Genomic DNA, 16,296 nt, shown 5'->3' with positions numbered 1-16,296 from the left:
GCTACAGGATTCTGCAAGTACAAATTCAAACAAAACTTGCGTAAGGCAGTCCACCTTCTCTAGTTTCCTTTGTCCCAGGACAGCTCAAGCCCTAACAACTTACCTCACTGCTCTTACTGAGTCTTCTGACTCCTGAGATATATGTAGCAATCACAAGCTGTTGTATTTTTTCATGAAGGACTAAAACTCCCTCCTTCCTTCCCCTTTTAAGCTGTTATTTTTCTTTAAGTTTAAATTAGCATCTTCTACCAAATGGCTTTGTCTCACGCATTGCTCATTCAAGAAATTCAGGTTGGAGGAATGTGGGAAAGAGAGGCCAGACTCTCTTGATTTCTTGCGTGTTTTTTTCCTTTTTTTTAACCACAATTTGTTTTCCAGTACAGGAGATTGTTGTAATCAAAGCTGGATGTGTGACTTCAACTCACTTGCACGCTAGTGATTTGTTCTTCTGCTTTTTACTGAAGATTTTATAAGGCTTGGTGAATATTCTTTAATGAAGCATCTGGTTCTCTGCAAGTTCCTTTTGATGGCTGGTAAAAATGTCTCCAGGGTATGGTATACATTAGACTCAGAGAAAGCAAGCTCTAGATTTCTAGACTGAAAATTACAGTTTACAGTGGATGAGAATAATTCTTTGCATCTTCCCCCTTACCGTGTTGGTTTGAGACTGTTCCTTTGGGCACCCATTTCCCTTTGCCTATTGCTGTGCACATCTCTGAGCCAGGAGCTGAGATGCACCCTCAGTTGCTTCTGCCCTATGGACAAATATATCAGGTGATCATTTAATGAGTTTTGAAATTTATTTTTTACTCATTTCCTGTACAGACCCTCTTACTGGAACAGGTTATTTTATTGTAGTGCATGGTAGGGACCTAACTGACATATTACCTGTTTTGTATGTTTTCTGGCCATTGGGGCTTCTAGTCAAGGGAGAGGAATAGACCCTAGTAGAGCATGGCGCATCTGATCCTAGAACAGTCATCTGAAACAGGTCAGCTGAATTGCCATCCACAAGTGAGTATTTCTCTCTGCTGCTTGGGAGGCACATCCAGACCATGAAGTCCAAAGTTAAAGCTTGTAGTGGGATGTTCATAGAGTTATGGGAGCAGGATCCTGCTCTGATCGTCTGCCCTTGTAGCTAGTATGCTTTCAACTTGCCTTGCCTAACCTGCTCACGAGCTTTGCCATTTATACCATCCTGAATGTTACGTTTTGGTTGCATTGCCGTTGGCTTACTGCAGCGACGACAGCCCATGTAGGCTCTGGGTTGCTTGCTGTGTCCTGTGCTTATGTGGAAGCTCTCTGACTTTTGAGTGTGTTACTGTAGTGTCTCCTGTTTAATTTAGGAGTGTTTTATCTTTTCTGGTGGTCTGTTTTCATGGCTCTGCAGAACTTCAGCTACAGCATAAAAATCGCTGGCTTTAAATCTAATAAAAGCTGGGATAATGGGACAGCTGTGGGAGGGGCAGTTCCCATTGTGTCTTTTAAAATTGCCTGTAGTTTATTGACCGCAAGTTTCACCAAGAGCTACTGTTGCCGTTAGATAATGAGAATTGAAAATTGCTGCTGCTGTTTCCTCAAGGTTTTATCTTGTGCCAATGAGAAGAGGGTGTGGAAGGAAAAGGAGAGTGGGCAGTGGAAATCTGCGTAATTTCTTACTTTGAGTCCAGATGGAAGGGAAAAACAAATGATTTTTTTAAAGTCTAAGTCCTGTTAGTGAGTTGCTTCCCTCCCCCTGCAAATACACACTCACATGCAGGCTTTTCAATATATTTGTGATCTATTCTGCTTCCCTTATGTCCTGTTCACTCCAGTAGGCAAATCTGAATTTCCATCGAATTTTAGTTGGTTAATTTGTTACATAATTGGTGGTTATACCAGGGAATCTCTGACCAGCTGCTGCTTGAAAAATGCAGCCTCTGGTGACCATATATTAATGTGATTTGAGATTTCAAACAGAACCTGCTTCTTGCGACTGCAGAAAAATGTCTGTTAGTAAAGAGCATGTATCCCTTCCTTTCCAAGTGTTTTCTTACTGTCTCTAGGTGCCTGTTTTTCACAGACGGACCAAGGTGAAATTTTTGTGCTCTAGCTCCTGGCCAAACCAAGCTATAAAGAGCTGCATACTCAGACACATGTATTCCCTTGTCAATAGGAGCTGTATACATTGAGCTAGGAGCCATTCATAATTCTGTGCTCTTTCTCCCTATTCTGCGTCCAGCTTCTCACGACTCTGCTATTCATAACAGACAAAGGTAAACCTACTTCTATCAAGGCTTTAGGGCTTGTCTGCATAAGGAAATTACAATGCAATAAATTGGTGAGTGAGTTTATGGTACAGCAACTTCTCTGTATATGAACATACTCAGTTTGTAATGGAAGTGCAGGGAAAATTCACGCTCATTACTGTGAGTCACTTTGCTATGCAAACAAGCCCTTGCAAAACACTGATTGTCTGGATTCCAGCAGAGGTAGACTTTTAACATAACCTTGAGTCGACTGCATTCTCCTTTGCCCTTGACTGTAATAAAAAGGAATGTGGTCAATTTACTGTCCTTAGTTTTCCAAGTGATCCTTGTGAAAGCCCAGTTCCCATTTGGCACCCACAGCAGGGTGTTGCAACTTTGCCCACAGATTAGAGACAAACTTCCAGCAGTGACCTAGATTACTGAGAAGATGCCTCAGGTAGTCGTTCAGTGTCCCATCCTGATGGAGCAGTTTTGCTCAACCATTTTGGATCCTGCTGAAGCCTGGCTTCCTGGGACCTGTCCTTTCTGCAATCTGAATCTCTCTCTGCTTAAGAGAAACGGCTTCAGGATGTATTAGATGCCATGGACTGCACTGCAGGTATCTCTGATCATTCTGGATCATTAGGCTCTTGTTAAAGACTTGTTTCCATTGTGATGGATTGCAAAATGCCTTATAGATTGTTTGTGTACTTACTGGGGTAGAGAGTAGCCGTCAGTGTGTGCGGCTGGGGAAAGAAAGTTTTGGCCAGGTATAGTGAGGTCTGTATCTGTACTTGAGAAACGCCGGGATTTCTCCTCCCCCAGAATTCTGCAGAGGTAAATCTTAGCTGTTGAAATCTCATCGAGGAGATATAAATATATCACACAGTATGCTACTTGAAATGCAATATATCTAACTTGGAAAGCTTTAGGGTTGTTTGAGCTTTCTGAAATTCAGCTTTGTAGTTTTGGATAAATCTCTGTGATTCATACTGGAGGATGATATGCCCAGCCATCCTCAGCCAGGTATATGCCTGCCCTGCCTTTTGTCGGTCGGTCCTTGCTCAAAGCAAACATAACTGTAAAGCGTTTTTCTTGCCTTCTCTGTAAAGTCAATTCTCTTTTTTTTTTTAATCTTTCTCTCTTCCAACCTTTATTTGTGCAAATGCTGTGGTGATAACGCTATCAGAGGAGTTTATGACTCAATAAATGGCCCCCACAAGGGAGTTGGTGGAGAGGCCGCTAGCTGCAGGCAGCTGCTGTTTGTTTAGTCGTAAACGCAGAGGAGAGCAGCAGTGGATTAACTGTACCCAAGCATACCCTGACCTGTTATTTTCAAAGGTGAAAAGGATCCGTATTTTGCTTCTAATTATAAAAGATGGAAACAGTTATTGTTGTGATTTTTAAGGCAGCAGTTTTTGGTTCTGGCGAGTCTTGGTTCCATACGCAGCACTTCATAGTCTCAAGAGTTCATCAGTGGATAAACTAAAAATATGGAGCTGCCTGAAAGGGCATAAACCACCATCTTAATATATGAGGCATGTTCCAGAGTAAAATGTTGGCCTACTTAAAATGGAAATGGCTGCTACTTGGTATTTACGAAACTGGAGGCATAAGTTCTTTATTTGCTCTGTGTCTCAGCACTTCACAAAGCCCTGATGTTCCCTGCAGCCTGGCATGTTGTCAGCACTTATTAACCCACGCGAACAAGTACCTCTGCTGTTTGCAGTCCACCCCAAACGTGGCACCTCCTAGAGTTTGTCATTTTTGAAGAAAACAAGAGCATAAATAAGCCTAAAACTTTCGTGCTCGCTTGGCTCTGCTTCAAGGCTCCTCTTCCAGAGATACTTAGTCCATATCCTGTATCATCTTTTCCTCCTCAGTTCTTGTATCCACGGCCCTGTCTGGAAGGAGGACTTCTGACCCCATTTCTCTTCTCAAAACCCATCTATTGTCTAGTAGTCTAATGCACATTCCATGGCTTTGTGGTTTTTGTTTGGGTTTTTTTGATGTTACAGTGAGGCAGAATTGCCTTTGGATCTCGTTTCTTGCTTGATGGTTCTGGTCTCAGATACACTTACAGGTAAACTTAATCTAAATATGTGTGTTTCACAGATAGTTTTGAAGGCAACTTTGTTATAAGAGGGAAAGAGGTCAGAATACCATTACAGTTCCTGAAGTTGAACTGTTTGGTGTATTATAACATTTAAAATGTGGTCTCTACTACAGCTCTTTTTCTTTTAAAACTTAGTTTGACCAAACCTGTTTAAAAGCAGTCTAAAAATTTTTCTATAATAAACATACTATGAGCTAGCCAGTCAGGAATGAGAAGTCGTAGCTGACTTGATGCTGTGATGTGATCTTTGAGTGGGTAAATCTGAAAAAGCTCATTTGAAGTTGGGTATCAAAATTTCAAGCAAAGTAGGGCCAAGCACTATCAAGGAAGGAATGTGTTTTCTGATGTATTGTTCTCTCTTTAAAAATTATTTCTTTTTTGGCATAAATTAATGGGACCTACATGGATCTATCTAACAGGTTTCCCTAATTCTGTGCTCTCTGTATGGTGTATTAGACAGTGTTTTCCTGAGAACTGTAGCCAGTATTCAGTTGGGCTTATCTAGAATGGGAAATAGTTGCTTGGGGGTGAGAGAGTGTTGTGATACATCATGCTGTTTTAATGCCAGACTTTGTTCACAAAAGATTTGTAGCACTGTGTTGGCAAGTTGGAAGTGGAAATTCTTACTCAGATTAATTCTGGGAGACTGATGACCAAGCAGTCTTGGACAGAAAGAAGTTGATTTCCAATTTTTAAACTATGTGTTTTGCTGCTGAAGTTAGATTGAAACAGATCCACAAAAATTGCTGTCAATAGCAACTGCTGGTTAGAAGCACAAGGTCAGTGGTCAAATACCTTCAGACTCCCAAGAAGTTCCAAAATAGCCCTGACTTCCATAACTTCCATGCTAGTGTTAGATCCATTCTCTGACAACTTGGCTATAACTTGGGAAATTATATCAGTGATGCCAAAGTCTTCATGACAAACTGGGGAAACCGAAGATTTGTTATGCTCCTTGTTGGTCGTAGCCTGTGCAGGATGGTTTCCTGCTACATGCAGTTTGCAGTCTCCACATACCATTCATCACCTATTTTTGTTAGAAGGTCTTGGGGCTGAATACCTTGAGGACTAATAGGATTTAAAGCCTTCACCAGTCAGCTGAATGTGTCTGTGTAGATAGCATGTACAGGGGTTATTCTGGTGGCATTGGTCCCAAGCTGGTGGAAGAGTTGCTACCAAGCCAGCAAGACTGCTCCAACTAGCCCTTCTTTGCAGTGCCAAAGAGAGCTTGGGAAGTTAATGAACGATGGATGAGCCCTCCTATTAGTAGGAAGCCAATCCTTTTCTTGTCAGAGCTATGGCATGTTGGAGGAGAAAGCTTGGGGGAGTTGCCCTGATGCTGCTTGCTAGCATTTGTTCTCTCCACAGAGCCTCTCTGTTCAAGACTGTGGAGCATTCATCTGTTACGAAATCTAAACTTTGTGGGGAGACTTCTTTCTCCATCGTGCCTGCATTAGTTGTTTGTGGTTTTCACTCCCCTGTGACACTGACTTCCCAACGGGCCTCCTTGTCTGCAGATATTTCCTAGTATACTTGTGATGCTTCCAAAGTGATGTAAAGCTATCAGTCCTAGCTAGACCTTCTCAAGGCAGCTTAAGTAACCTTTTTGAACATCAGTGCTTCAAATACAGGAACAAGACATGTTGAAGACAGAGTGTTACAGTGATACGAATATAGTGCTAGAGTTAGCTCAGCTGCTGATACTTTCATTTGTTGGCAAGAAACTTTCTTTTGGTTATATCTTTTTTTGGCTAGAGGCCTTTTGTTGGGGGCCTTTAAGAGTTGGTGAAAGCCTCTTAAAGACCTCTGCATTGACAGAAGCTGTCCAGAAATCCCACACTTGTTATAATTAGAGTTTGTTACCTTTGTAATGTGAGGGAAGCACATAGTGAAGCCTTGAGTTAGGATGGTGCTGCAGTGTCTCGTCTAGCTTCTTGTTTCTGAAGTTGGAGAAGCCCACTGCTCTATTGTGTTAAGCCTGAGTGTGCCTCCAGAAATGCAGACAAAATTATTTTGACAATGTGTTCGCTCTTTGTCCCTGCTGAATGCCTGTTTGTCCTACATAAATGGATTTTGGGATCAGCCAACCTTCAGCTCTGAATTAGTCTAATAAGGTATGGTAGGTAGGGTTTAAAGGTCATTTTGCAAGCAGCTGGTTCTCTGCATATATTAGGGGGAATGATTTTAAAAATAATGCTGTTGGAAAGCTGTTGATTTAACTTTTCAAATATCTGTATGCTGTAAAATCTCAGTTCTTCTGCCTCTGTCCTTCAAGCTCTCTGCTTGCCCTCTGCCTGCTTATCTTTCTGTCGTTTCTGATTACCTCTACCCATCTGCCTCTGCATTCTCTCCCACTCAGTTTATCAGTCCACATTTGCTGCCCACAAGGGCAGGGTTTATTTTTATGAGCAGATCATCTTTTGGGTTACTTCACTGAGCTGTGTAACGGAAAGCTAAGGGTTACCTGGTTCAATCTATTAGTAAAGCATTATTACACTGATCTTTTATTGGAGGACAGGGAGCTCTGAACAATCACCACAACATCTGCAGCATTTTTGTGTCTGCAGGTACCTAGTTCCCTTCTCAGAAAGAATTTAACGTTGATGAAAGATGATCATGAGATTTATTTATTTTTTTTAACCCCTGAACAGATTGAAGTGCACATGGTGGTCATTCCGGCTTCCTCTCTGTGGACTGTGTACTTCAATCCTGACCTGATCTAAGTGTTTCATATGGAAATGGAGAATGTTTTTCTTCATTTACTTGTTCCCTGGATTCCTCTTTAAGTTTGCCAGTGAGGGTGATTTCAAGTGTTCTGGTGATTTATACGCTGTGGACACTGTCGTAAAGACTGAAGGGAGCACCCACTTCTGCAGGTCATGCAAGCCCTTGGCAGGTGGCAGTGTCCCTCTGCCAGGCCTGAGGTGGTACCTTCCCATTACAGTTACTTGTACCTGTACAAGACTCCTGGATCTTCAAATCTCCTCTCTGCTTGTTTGAAGTTTCATTTACAATGTATATCCTCAGGAAATCAGATAACTGAACAAAAAGCAAGCTTAAAAATTTGTGAGATGATAGCAGCTGCAACGTTTTTTCCCTTTTCGTTCAGATCGGACTGCCGTAAAACTTTTACATCCGTCTTATTTTCTGAATGATGTTTCCTACTCATGACTTGCAGTTGTTCTGAGTGTATTCTTTACTACTGTGCAGTGCCCCAACGCAGCTACTTAAGCAATTAAGTTTCTGTCTAGGACACACTTTTCTTCTTTAGATGTTATATTAACAGCACCTTCTTTCTGTTCTTGAGGTTTTTCTATGTCGTGACCTCTTAGGCAAGCGATACTGGACTGAACGGACTTGTGGGTTCTGTGTGGCTGCCTGTTAGGGGATCAGACAAGCAGCGCCCGGCTACATGATGGTCCCTGCCCTGCTGCTGTTTAAAAGACACTTCTATGAGAGTCTGTCCACTGATAGGACTGTAAGCCTTTGGATCAGGGGTTGAAACTATAGTTGGCAAAGCGATTATCTGCATGCTTCAGGATCGGAGAGAGTTTCAGAAGAAAAGTGTAAGTAAAGACATCATTGTGGTGTAAACTTCAGGAAGAACTGTGTAATTTAGAGGAGTATACTGGCATAAGTTTAAAAAAAAAATCAGAAAGTTTCTATATATCAAAGAATTGAGGTTTTTCTTCTGGGTGAGGCAGCAGAGGAAGTAATATACTCTGTTTCCATTATGTACTTGATAACTTTATGGAAGAAGTCCTTTGACAGAGCAGAAGAATTTCTGGTTATAGATATGATATAGAGACTTGTTGATCTTTCCCAAGGAATTGGAAAGGAGACTGAATTACTTTTTGTTTGTCCCATCTCAATGCCATCTTAATTCCATGTTCGAGCACTTCTGATACCTTTTAATAGGCGGAAGAAGGGAGAAAATGCATACTTCTTTTGAGGCACTGGCTGCAGCTGAACACAGTATGTCGGTAAATTATATGGGTACTTCTAATGACCCTCCAAGCTCTCTGGCACATGACTGCTGTGTCTTCTCATGGATTCAGGTGTACACCAATTGCTGAGTTTGAACACAAGAGGTTCCCTCAGGCCTTATCAGCAGGAACAGTTGAGACCTTTTGTCTTCAGTAGTGCTCAAGGTGGCCTACTTAGGATTATCATCATTTAACAAGCTCTGTAATATTTCTGGGCCCTAGGATGTTGGCAGTACTGTTTAACTTCCTGTGGCACATCACAGTTGTATTTCATCTTTTAGTACCAAGCCTAAGTGTGTTCAGGAGTATCCTGAGGCTCAGGAAATCTTCTCAAGTCTTGTAGAAGTAGATACCCATTGACAAATGTATTGGATGCTGTGATCCAGGTAGGATTCTCCTCAGCTGTGTGTACCTTCGGCTGACATGGTGAAGAAACTGTGATAGGGCTGGAGTGCACTAGAGAAATTTTTGTGGAGAGCTTGTGCTGCACCAGTGACCACCTTATTGTTCTGCAAAAGCCAACCCCAACCTTGAAGCATCTGTACAGACTCCAGACTAACCTCTCTGGAGCTGGAGCAGGTTCATTGCTGAGGATAGACAGGGTGTAACGTTCTAATGAATTCCTCTTTTTCCAGACTTTACCAAACATCTGAGGTACATGGGGTGCCAACTTTGTCCAGGAAGAACAAGCATTTTGGAAGCTGTTAAATGTGAAAGTCATACTTCATTCCAGCTTGTGCTGATGGTGGGATTATGTGCACGCAAAGCTATGGCACAAACTTGCGACAACAGAATGCTCTGAAGTTCCTTGTTTAATGCAGCATCAAATGTATGCTGGTTGGGAGATGAGCAAGTGAGATCCCAGGCTGCATGAGACAGTTCCTAGTGCCTTCTTGTTTTGCGGAGCCTTGACATTGACTGCAATAGAGCCCCATAAAATGCAGGAAAGTCTCTCTCCAGTCATGTAGGTGTGTTAGCAGGTTTCTTGCACTGATGGATTAGAGCCAGACTGTGTTCAGTAAATGTGTATAAATAATAAAAGGTGAGATTGTGTGCAGTGATCCCAGGTCTCCTTCCTCCAGCTGCCACCTCCTGTCTGTTTGCCGGGAACCTTTGTGCAGGCAAATGGCTTTGCTTGAAAGAACAGGCTATGCACTATTTTCTGACATAGCCAAAGGTGGCTGACACAAAGCCAAAGGAGAGCTTCTCTCCCAGGGACTGAAATGTCAACAAAGATGTTGTACTGCCTTACAGGGCCCTGACTTGCTTTTGTATAAAAGCTGAACAGATGTTGGAAGGTCAGGACCTTTGCCATATACAGAACAGCCCCTGGAGAGCAGGGCAGAGCCTGCTCAGGTGTCACAGGTAACACTGTTCTGGGTTTAACGTGCCAGCACTTCCCCTGAATGTATGGCTCCCCCCTAGCCGTGTCTGGAGTTTTACCCCGATTAAGGAAATGGGACTCACGTAACCATGTTATGTGTCTGTGAGCCTGGATTCTGTCCTACTCTCTGCTTGCTCTGAACCTGCTGGCGAGTTGCGGTGATGTTCCTCAGAAGGCACAAAGGCTCTGAAGTAATAAGTTCCTGTATATCTTGTGAAAGCAGGCAATTAGGTGGAGGGGAGGGACCCAGCGGTGCTTGTGCAGGAGGGAATGGTATTGACTCACCCTTTATTAGACATCGGTTTGGTCACAGAGGAACTTAACTCTGAGACACAAATATGGAGGAATCCAAGTGACTTCATTTCTGCTGCTCATGAAACTGCTTATTTCCACTTGAGGACTCTGGCTTGCCTGTATGTTTGAGAGGCTGACTTGCGCTTACTCCTAGAATCAGCTTCATTGGAGAGACTCATGGTCTTGCTTCCTGCACTCCTTTTTGTGTTGTTCAGTCAAATGTTTCATGCTTGGGAAATCTAAGCTCTGAGGACCAGAGCAACTGCTGAACCTTGCTGGCCTCAGCACTGTCTCCTCCTGATCGGCAGGCAGTTGTCAGTTCCTCAGTAGCTTGTTTTGGCGGCTGTGCGTTGAGGCAGGACTGTGGTTGAGATGGTGGAAGAGGAAACTTTGCAATGTTGTGCTCCTGTGGTGAGTCCAAGGACTAGTGTGACAGACTACTGTGAGTAGAATAGCCTAAGATTTGTCACCTCACAGGTGGGGACTCAGTGTGGTTGTTGCCTGTGACGTGGGCAGCAGTCCTTGTTCAGAGGTTGGTCGCAGAGTCAGTGACTTTTTACTGGTCATCCTCGTCCACCTATCTTTAAGGCCACTTTGGCACAACTGATAAGAGCTTATTCCAAAGCTTGATAGCAGCAGGGCGTAGTAGTTGTGGAGTGTGGTCATTGAGGAATTGGTCGTGTCAGCAGGTCTGCATGTGGGCTTTGGACAGTATGGCAGGGGATCGTATTTATAAAGTTTTCATGGGCCTTGTGAGTACAGTGATAGGCTTTGAAGCATGGTTTCCTCTGTGCTCCACTTTCCCACAAAATCTTCAGGCATTATCCATCAAGGAGTGTGAAATATATTCAAAATCCCACTGCTGCCTTTTTCTCACAGTCAGCAGGGTTGTGCTTTCTTCTCCGGTGTGGAGTTGTTTGCTGTTGAGAATAAGCAGTCTCATTTCTTGTGATTCCTTACCTCTCTTTGGGACATGATGCCATCAAGAAAACCAGCTGTTCCAATCTGAGAGTCTGCCTCTGCCTTCATGCTCTCTTGTCGATTGTGTTGAATCAATGAAGTGTTGCAATGCTATAGAGAAAAGGGGGATGTGAAGAAATGAAGAGTGAGATCACACAGCGGGAGTATATAGAAGAGGATTCATATCCTGTCACATAGTTCACAGTGGCTGTGTCTGGAACCAGATCTGCTATGATAACAAATCCCCTCATGGAAACTTGAATCTCGGATCCAAATCCTTGCTTCACGAAGTTGTGGGATCTGAGAGTTCCCACATGGAAAAGAGTGCTAGCTAATCTGAGCATCTGGGGAGACCTGACAGCAAGTCCTGGCTTCTCCTGCTGGGAAGATGGTGGCTTTGATAGGTGTTATGGAAAAAAAACATTTAAAGGAGAGAAGTAAGGGAGATAATCCCTGGATACCAGCTGTAGCAGAAGGATAAGGGTCAAAAATATTCTTCTTGTAAATCCTGAAATTTGCAGTTCTGACTCTCTTAATATCTTGAACCACTGTCTCAAACCTTCGTCAGTATGGGCTTTTTGCCTGTGACTCTCGGATTTAATGGCTTCTCTGTTCAGCCAAGAAAACTGCCAGGTTGTGCTTTGACTTTGGTTCCAGCTGTTCAGTGCAAAAAGCTTTCATTGCTGCTATGAAAAGCTTTTCTTAAGGGACAGCATAAAGCGGTAGGAGTGTTGTGGTGCTTGAAGGTTGAAGTAAGCATCTTCCCTTGAGAAGAATCTTCCAAAGCACAGCAGTCTAGTACACTGTCATGTGGATAAAAGGGTATAAGGATTGTGTGTTAATCTGTAGCTGTCTGTAATTAATCTCTCCGGCAGGTTTGGATCTGACTGATGTTTGGACTCACTGGCCAGGTATGTAAGGGAATTTCTTCTGTGGTTCTGAACTGCTCCACAAGCCTAAGGCTGTAACTGTGCCTGCTCTTCCTGGTGATCCTTGGTTCTTGCTCCATCTTTGTTCTTGCTTGCCCCCTCTGTTGGTACTTTGCTTGGCTTCATCAGTATTGATTTGTACTTGCCCGTGGTACCTGGTCCATCCTGACAACAGAATGGTAAGTTCACACCATACTGCATTTCACCTCAGGCAAGCTTGCGTTCTTCCTGATAATTGCGTTAGAATCAACAGTTGGAAGTGTTCCTTGATCTTGGCACAAACTTCTCAATTGCCATTGAAGTTTTGATGAGCTTCTGGAATTGTGTTGTAAGAACCTGTCCTCCTGACTTCTGACTTGGCATTTCTTACTTGCAGATTTACTTCTAGGTATGCACTTGATTATCTCTCTGTCTCTTTTTCTCTCTCTCTCTTTTTTTTTTTTTCCTTTCCTTAATAGACCAGCAATGTCTTAAGGCTTTGAAAATGGTTTCCTTGAGGTTAACTACCTGGAATCCTTGTCTTAAGCTTAAAAACACCAGAAATTTGCCAGCCCTGCAGGATCTAACATGCAGCATTGAGGAATCCCCATTTTGACCCACTGGCACTAGAATCAAGTGCTGTATAGCACTGCCAAGTTATTTCCTCCATGGTATTCTTGGTTTGTTTTGTTTTGTGGTGTGCTGGATTCAAGCTTGTTAGGAATGCCATGCTAGCACTGGGGTGGGTCTCCATTAGTTCAGGACAGTGAATAGCAAATGTTTGAACTATATGCAAGGATAAATTGTTCTAGGGCTCTTCTGTGACATTCTGTGATTGAAACTGAAGCTGTGGGTATTTCACATATATTCTAAACTGTGTGTGGCTCGGCGATATCACTATAAGTGAGTGACATCCTCCTCACCACCTAGCATGAGCAGTTGTGGCCAGCTATAGGACCTTTCTTGTAGTATGTACAAGAAAGGTAGACATATGCTATTGTCTATTTTTGCTTCCTCCTCCTGTCTCTTCATTTACTCACCTCTTTCTAGAATCTGAACTCAGATTTTTCTGTTCTCCTCTGTCTTCATTTTTTCATCTGTTTCCTTCCAGTGTTGCTGCACCCCCTCCCTCCCTTCCTCCCTCTTCTCCTCTCTTCTGTCCCCTTTGTTTGCATTCCTTTCATTTTAAAATCTCTATTGGAGCTGACACCAGGCTGCCTATTCCCTGCAGCACTGAACTGGCGGTTTGGAAAGAGGAGGCTGCAGTTCCCTCAGGGGGCAAGACAGAGTTCAGTGTCTGTCTTATTTTTAAATATGCATCTGAACATGGCTGATCAGAGGAGCAAAGAAATCTTTGGATTCTGAGTACTGGAAGCTCATAAGGACATACAGTAATCCTCTGCATCCCCCTGTGCTCCTCACTGAACATGAAAGCTGCTTGGTGCAGGGGAGTTTGACTCCAGGAAACATGGGTGAGTTTCAGAGACTCCATGGAAGGAGGGTAGAAAGGTGTGGGTGCTTGTGTAAGCCTCTCACCTTCTTTTTCTGCTTCAGCTTCTTTCTCATCCTGTCAGATTTATGCACCGCTTTTTTAACCCTGAAGGATCCCCAAGTACATCACGTAACTATACGTCAACCTTGCAGGATGCTGCTCGCCTTGGGCAAGTAAAAGACTGATGACTGATCATCACGCTGGTACGGTGAGGGGAGAAGCTGGGATATCCTAGTTCCACGTTCTTATCACAACCAGTGCCATGACAAGGTACCAGAGATGGATTTGCCGGTTTCCCAGTATGAGTAGCAGCTCTGCTAAGGCAGGTTATGTACCCAGCTGGTGAATTTCCTAAGTGGTTTTGCTGTGCAACTCTAGCTGCTGGCATCTGTTCAGGCAGCACAGTGATGTAGTCACCTAAAGGGCAAAAAAAAGCAGGTGCTTACCAGTCCAACAGCTCTTGCCAGTAGATTAGGATCGGAAGTGAAGGAGAGCATATTGAATTAAAGCTGCAGTCATAATTTTAGTTTAGACCAAATGTACGTAGTTTGGCAGAATACCAGGGTCCAGACTCTTGTAAAAATGTGTCAGAGTCCCTCAGGACTGTGGGAAGGTCAAGACCTCTATTGGAAACCTTCTGTCAGCCGTGTTACTTTGTCACGTGCTACCTTGATTTGGCATAGGCACGGGGTAAGAACTACTCCTTTCTGCAACATGTTGGACATTTCTAATGCTTAATGTGGTCAAACCTGGTCTGTGTAGCTGGGGGTGTTCAAGATGATTGCAGCAAGAAGTGTGGAGGAGGCTGCAGGCTCATCCTCTTCATGTTTCCTTTTAGTATCGTTGATGAGTGAGCAGCCTAACCCATCAGAGGAGATACCTGACAGCATCAGGACTCAACACCAGATGATTGTCAACTGGAGAAATACAGTGACCATGTTCAGAGTAGGTTGAAGTAAGCTCTGCTCTGGAGAGAGAAGAAACATACAGATTGAGGAGGCTACATCTTAGTTTTTCAGAAATGCTATAATAATGCTGGAATAACAAGTTCTTTTGATGGGAGGAAAAAGTCCTCTTCTAGGAGGATCTCAGTGTTTATGCTGTCTAACTTCTTTCTTTGACTTAAAGAAAAAAGTAGTAGTAAAGACTTTCCAGTTGGCGACTGGTGAAATGATATGTGTGAATGACAGAAGAATTGACTGCTGGGCTGGATGGATTTGGCCTTCTGATTCTGCCTTTTTTGCCAAAGGATCCATGTTTTTGGACTCTGAGGTGTGTTCAGTTGCTGTCCTTGTAACAGTTTGCTGAGTATTTATGTGGAAGAGGTTGTGCATTTGAAGTGGGTGAGAAATGGAAACAAGAGCTGGCACCATGCAGCTGATTTCTTCTCTACAGTGCTACATATTCAGTTGTCAATTTTTTCTCTACTTTTTGAAAATTTTTGGTTTCTTGTTTTAAAATAGCTAGGAGAGAGAGAGAGGATTCATTGCCTTCGAGAAGGATAGCTGGAGCCAGGCGGCAGATAGACCTTCCCCAGCTGTGTTCCTTCAGCTCCTCCCTGCCCTGAAGATGGCTCTGCTGGAGCTTTGAGTCCCCTGGGTACATCTGTCCGTGTACCCTGTCCTGATGAGCGGCGTTGTGTACGCCATGGCTCATACACCGCTATCCTGACTGGCATTATTCCTTCTCTTGGACCCTTCCTGAATAGTCAAGCTACTCATTACAGACTGTCATTTTTTTTCTGAAAAATTACATACCACCACATTCTTGCCAAAGTAGGCTGTGCGTACGGGGGAGGTCTGGATAACAGGGTAGTAAAATTGCCTGAGCTGTCTGCTGTAAGGTTGCACCAGTTGCTGCAGCCATTGAGGCTCTGCCAGTGCTGGGAGAATTGGGAAAGCAAACAAACTGCTACAACAATTCTGACATGATCCTGTGTGACCTTGTTTTTGCTGCAGTAGGGAACCCTTTCCAAAAAAAGCAGTGGAAAGGATATGCCCAAAGTCGCTTTCATGTGTAACTTAGAGTATTCAGGATTTGACCCTGGGGCCCTAGAGGTAAAAGGCTGCTGTGTTAACCCCACTATTTCATCTGTTGCCAAGTCTGAAAATCCTGGTTCTTAAGAGGAGCTGTTACTTGTGTGACCTTCATGCGTGAAACAGTTTCTCTTTTAAAATGTTTTTTCCCCTTTATCAGTTATTCATTGAAGAGTCTCTTTGCATCTGCAGAATTTTGAAGGGTAGCTATTATTTTACCATTTTAATTTTCCCAGCTGTTCAAATAATTGTTTTAACCTCTCAGTGCCTGGAAATGTTTTTTACATCCTGGTTGCTCCGCATTGTATTTCTTCGGTTTCATGTTTTAAATTACCAACAAATATTTTTCCCCATTCTGGATGGTTATTCCATGACTTTCTTCTCTATAGCTTTAAGGGTACGTTGGTCTGAACAACACTGTGGTAGAAAGGAACTCGTGAACTTTCACTTTGTGATAGTGGGCTCTCACATCCTGGGTTTGGGGTTTTTTTGTTGTTTGCCCCTCACCCCCAAGAGGAGCTCAGTACTTGCAGATCCCGTTAAGACCAGAACAAGCTGTGGTTATTCTGAAAGATCTCACCACTGGCCTCTCTGGAGTTGTATTTCACTATATACAGGGAAGGGGCTCTGACAGAGACAGCGAAGCCAGCACAGAATACATTGTCTTCACACAATTTTACAGGTATTAAAGTCAAAGCATTAAATATGATAGTGGGTTTTGCTAGCCCCGAGACAAGGCTGTGACAGCAGAGGACAAGGCAAAACTCCCCACTGCTCTGGCAGGGGAGGTTGCTAATTGAACTGTGTGAGGCACTCAATACCAGCGTGGTGTTCCCAGCCGAGGGCGATGCTTGAAGGAGGAGGGCTGCACCTTTTGTGTCCTGTCTGGGGC

The 16,296-nt window shown here is 43.4% G+C and overlaps 1 protein-coding gene across 4 annotated transcripts in view; it reads left to right on the top strand.

Moving 5' to 3' along the window:
• Positions 1 to 16,296, top strand: part of CHCHD6 (coiled-coil-helix-coiled-coil-helix domain containing 6) — a 115,691-nt gene that overhangs the window by 80,004 nt on the left and 19,391 nt on the right. Inside the window, exon 9 of one of the 4 annotated variants that reach the window (XM_054837855.1) lies at positions 11,844 to 11,879. The exons of the other annotated variants lie outside the window; for them this stretch is intronic. Within the exon in view, the coding sequence (XP_054693830.1) occupies positions 11,844 to 11,855 (12 nt within the window). The 3' untranslated portion in view covers positions 11,856 to 11,879. The remainder of the gene's footprint in view (positions 1 to 11,843; positions 11,880 to 16,296) is intronic. 4 annotated transcript variants of the gene reach the window in all.

This window comes from Grus americana, chromosome 11, assembly GCF_028858705.1.
Source record: "Grus americana isolate bGruAme1 chromosome 11, bGruAme1.mat, whole genome shotgun sequence".
Lineage (NCBI taxonomy): Eukaryota > Metazoa > Chordata > Aves > Gruiformes > Gruidae > Grus > Grus americana.
The sequence above is the reverse complement of the archived record's forward strand: the minus strand, read 5'-3'. Positions and strand labels throughout refer to the sequence as shown.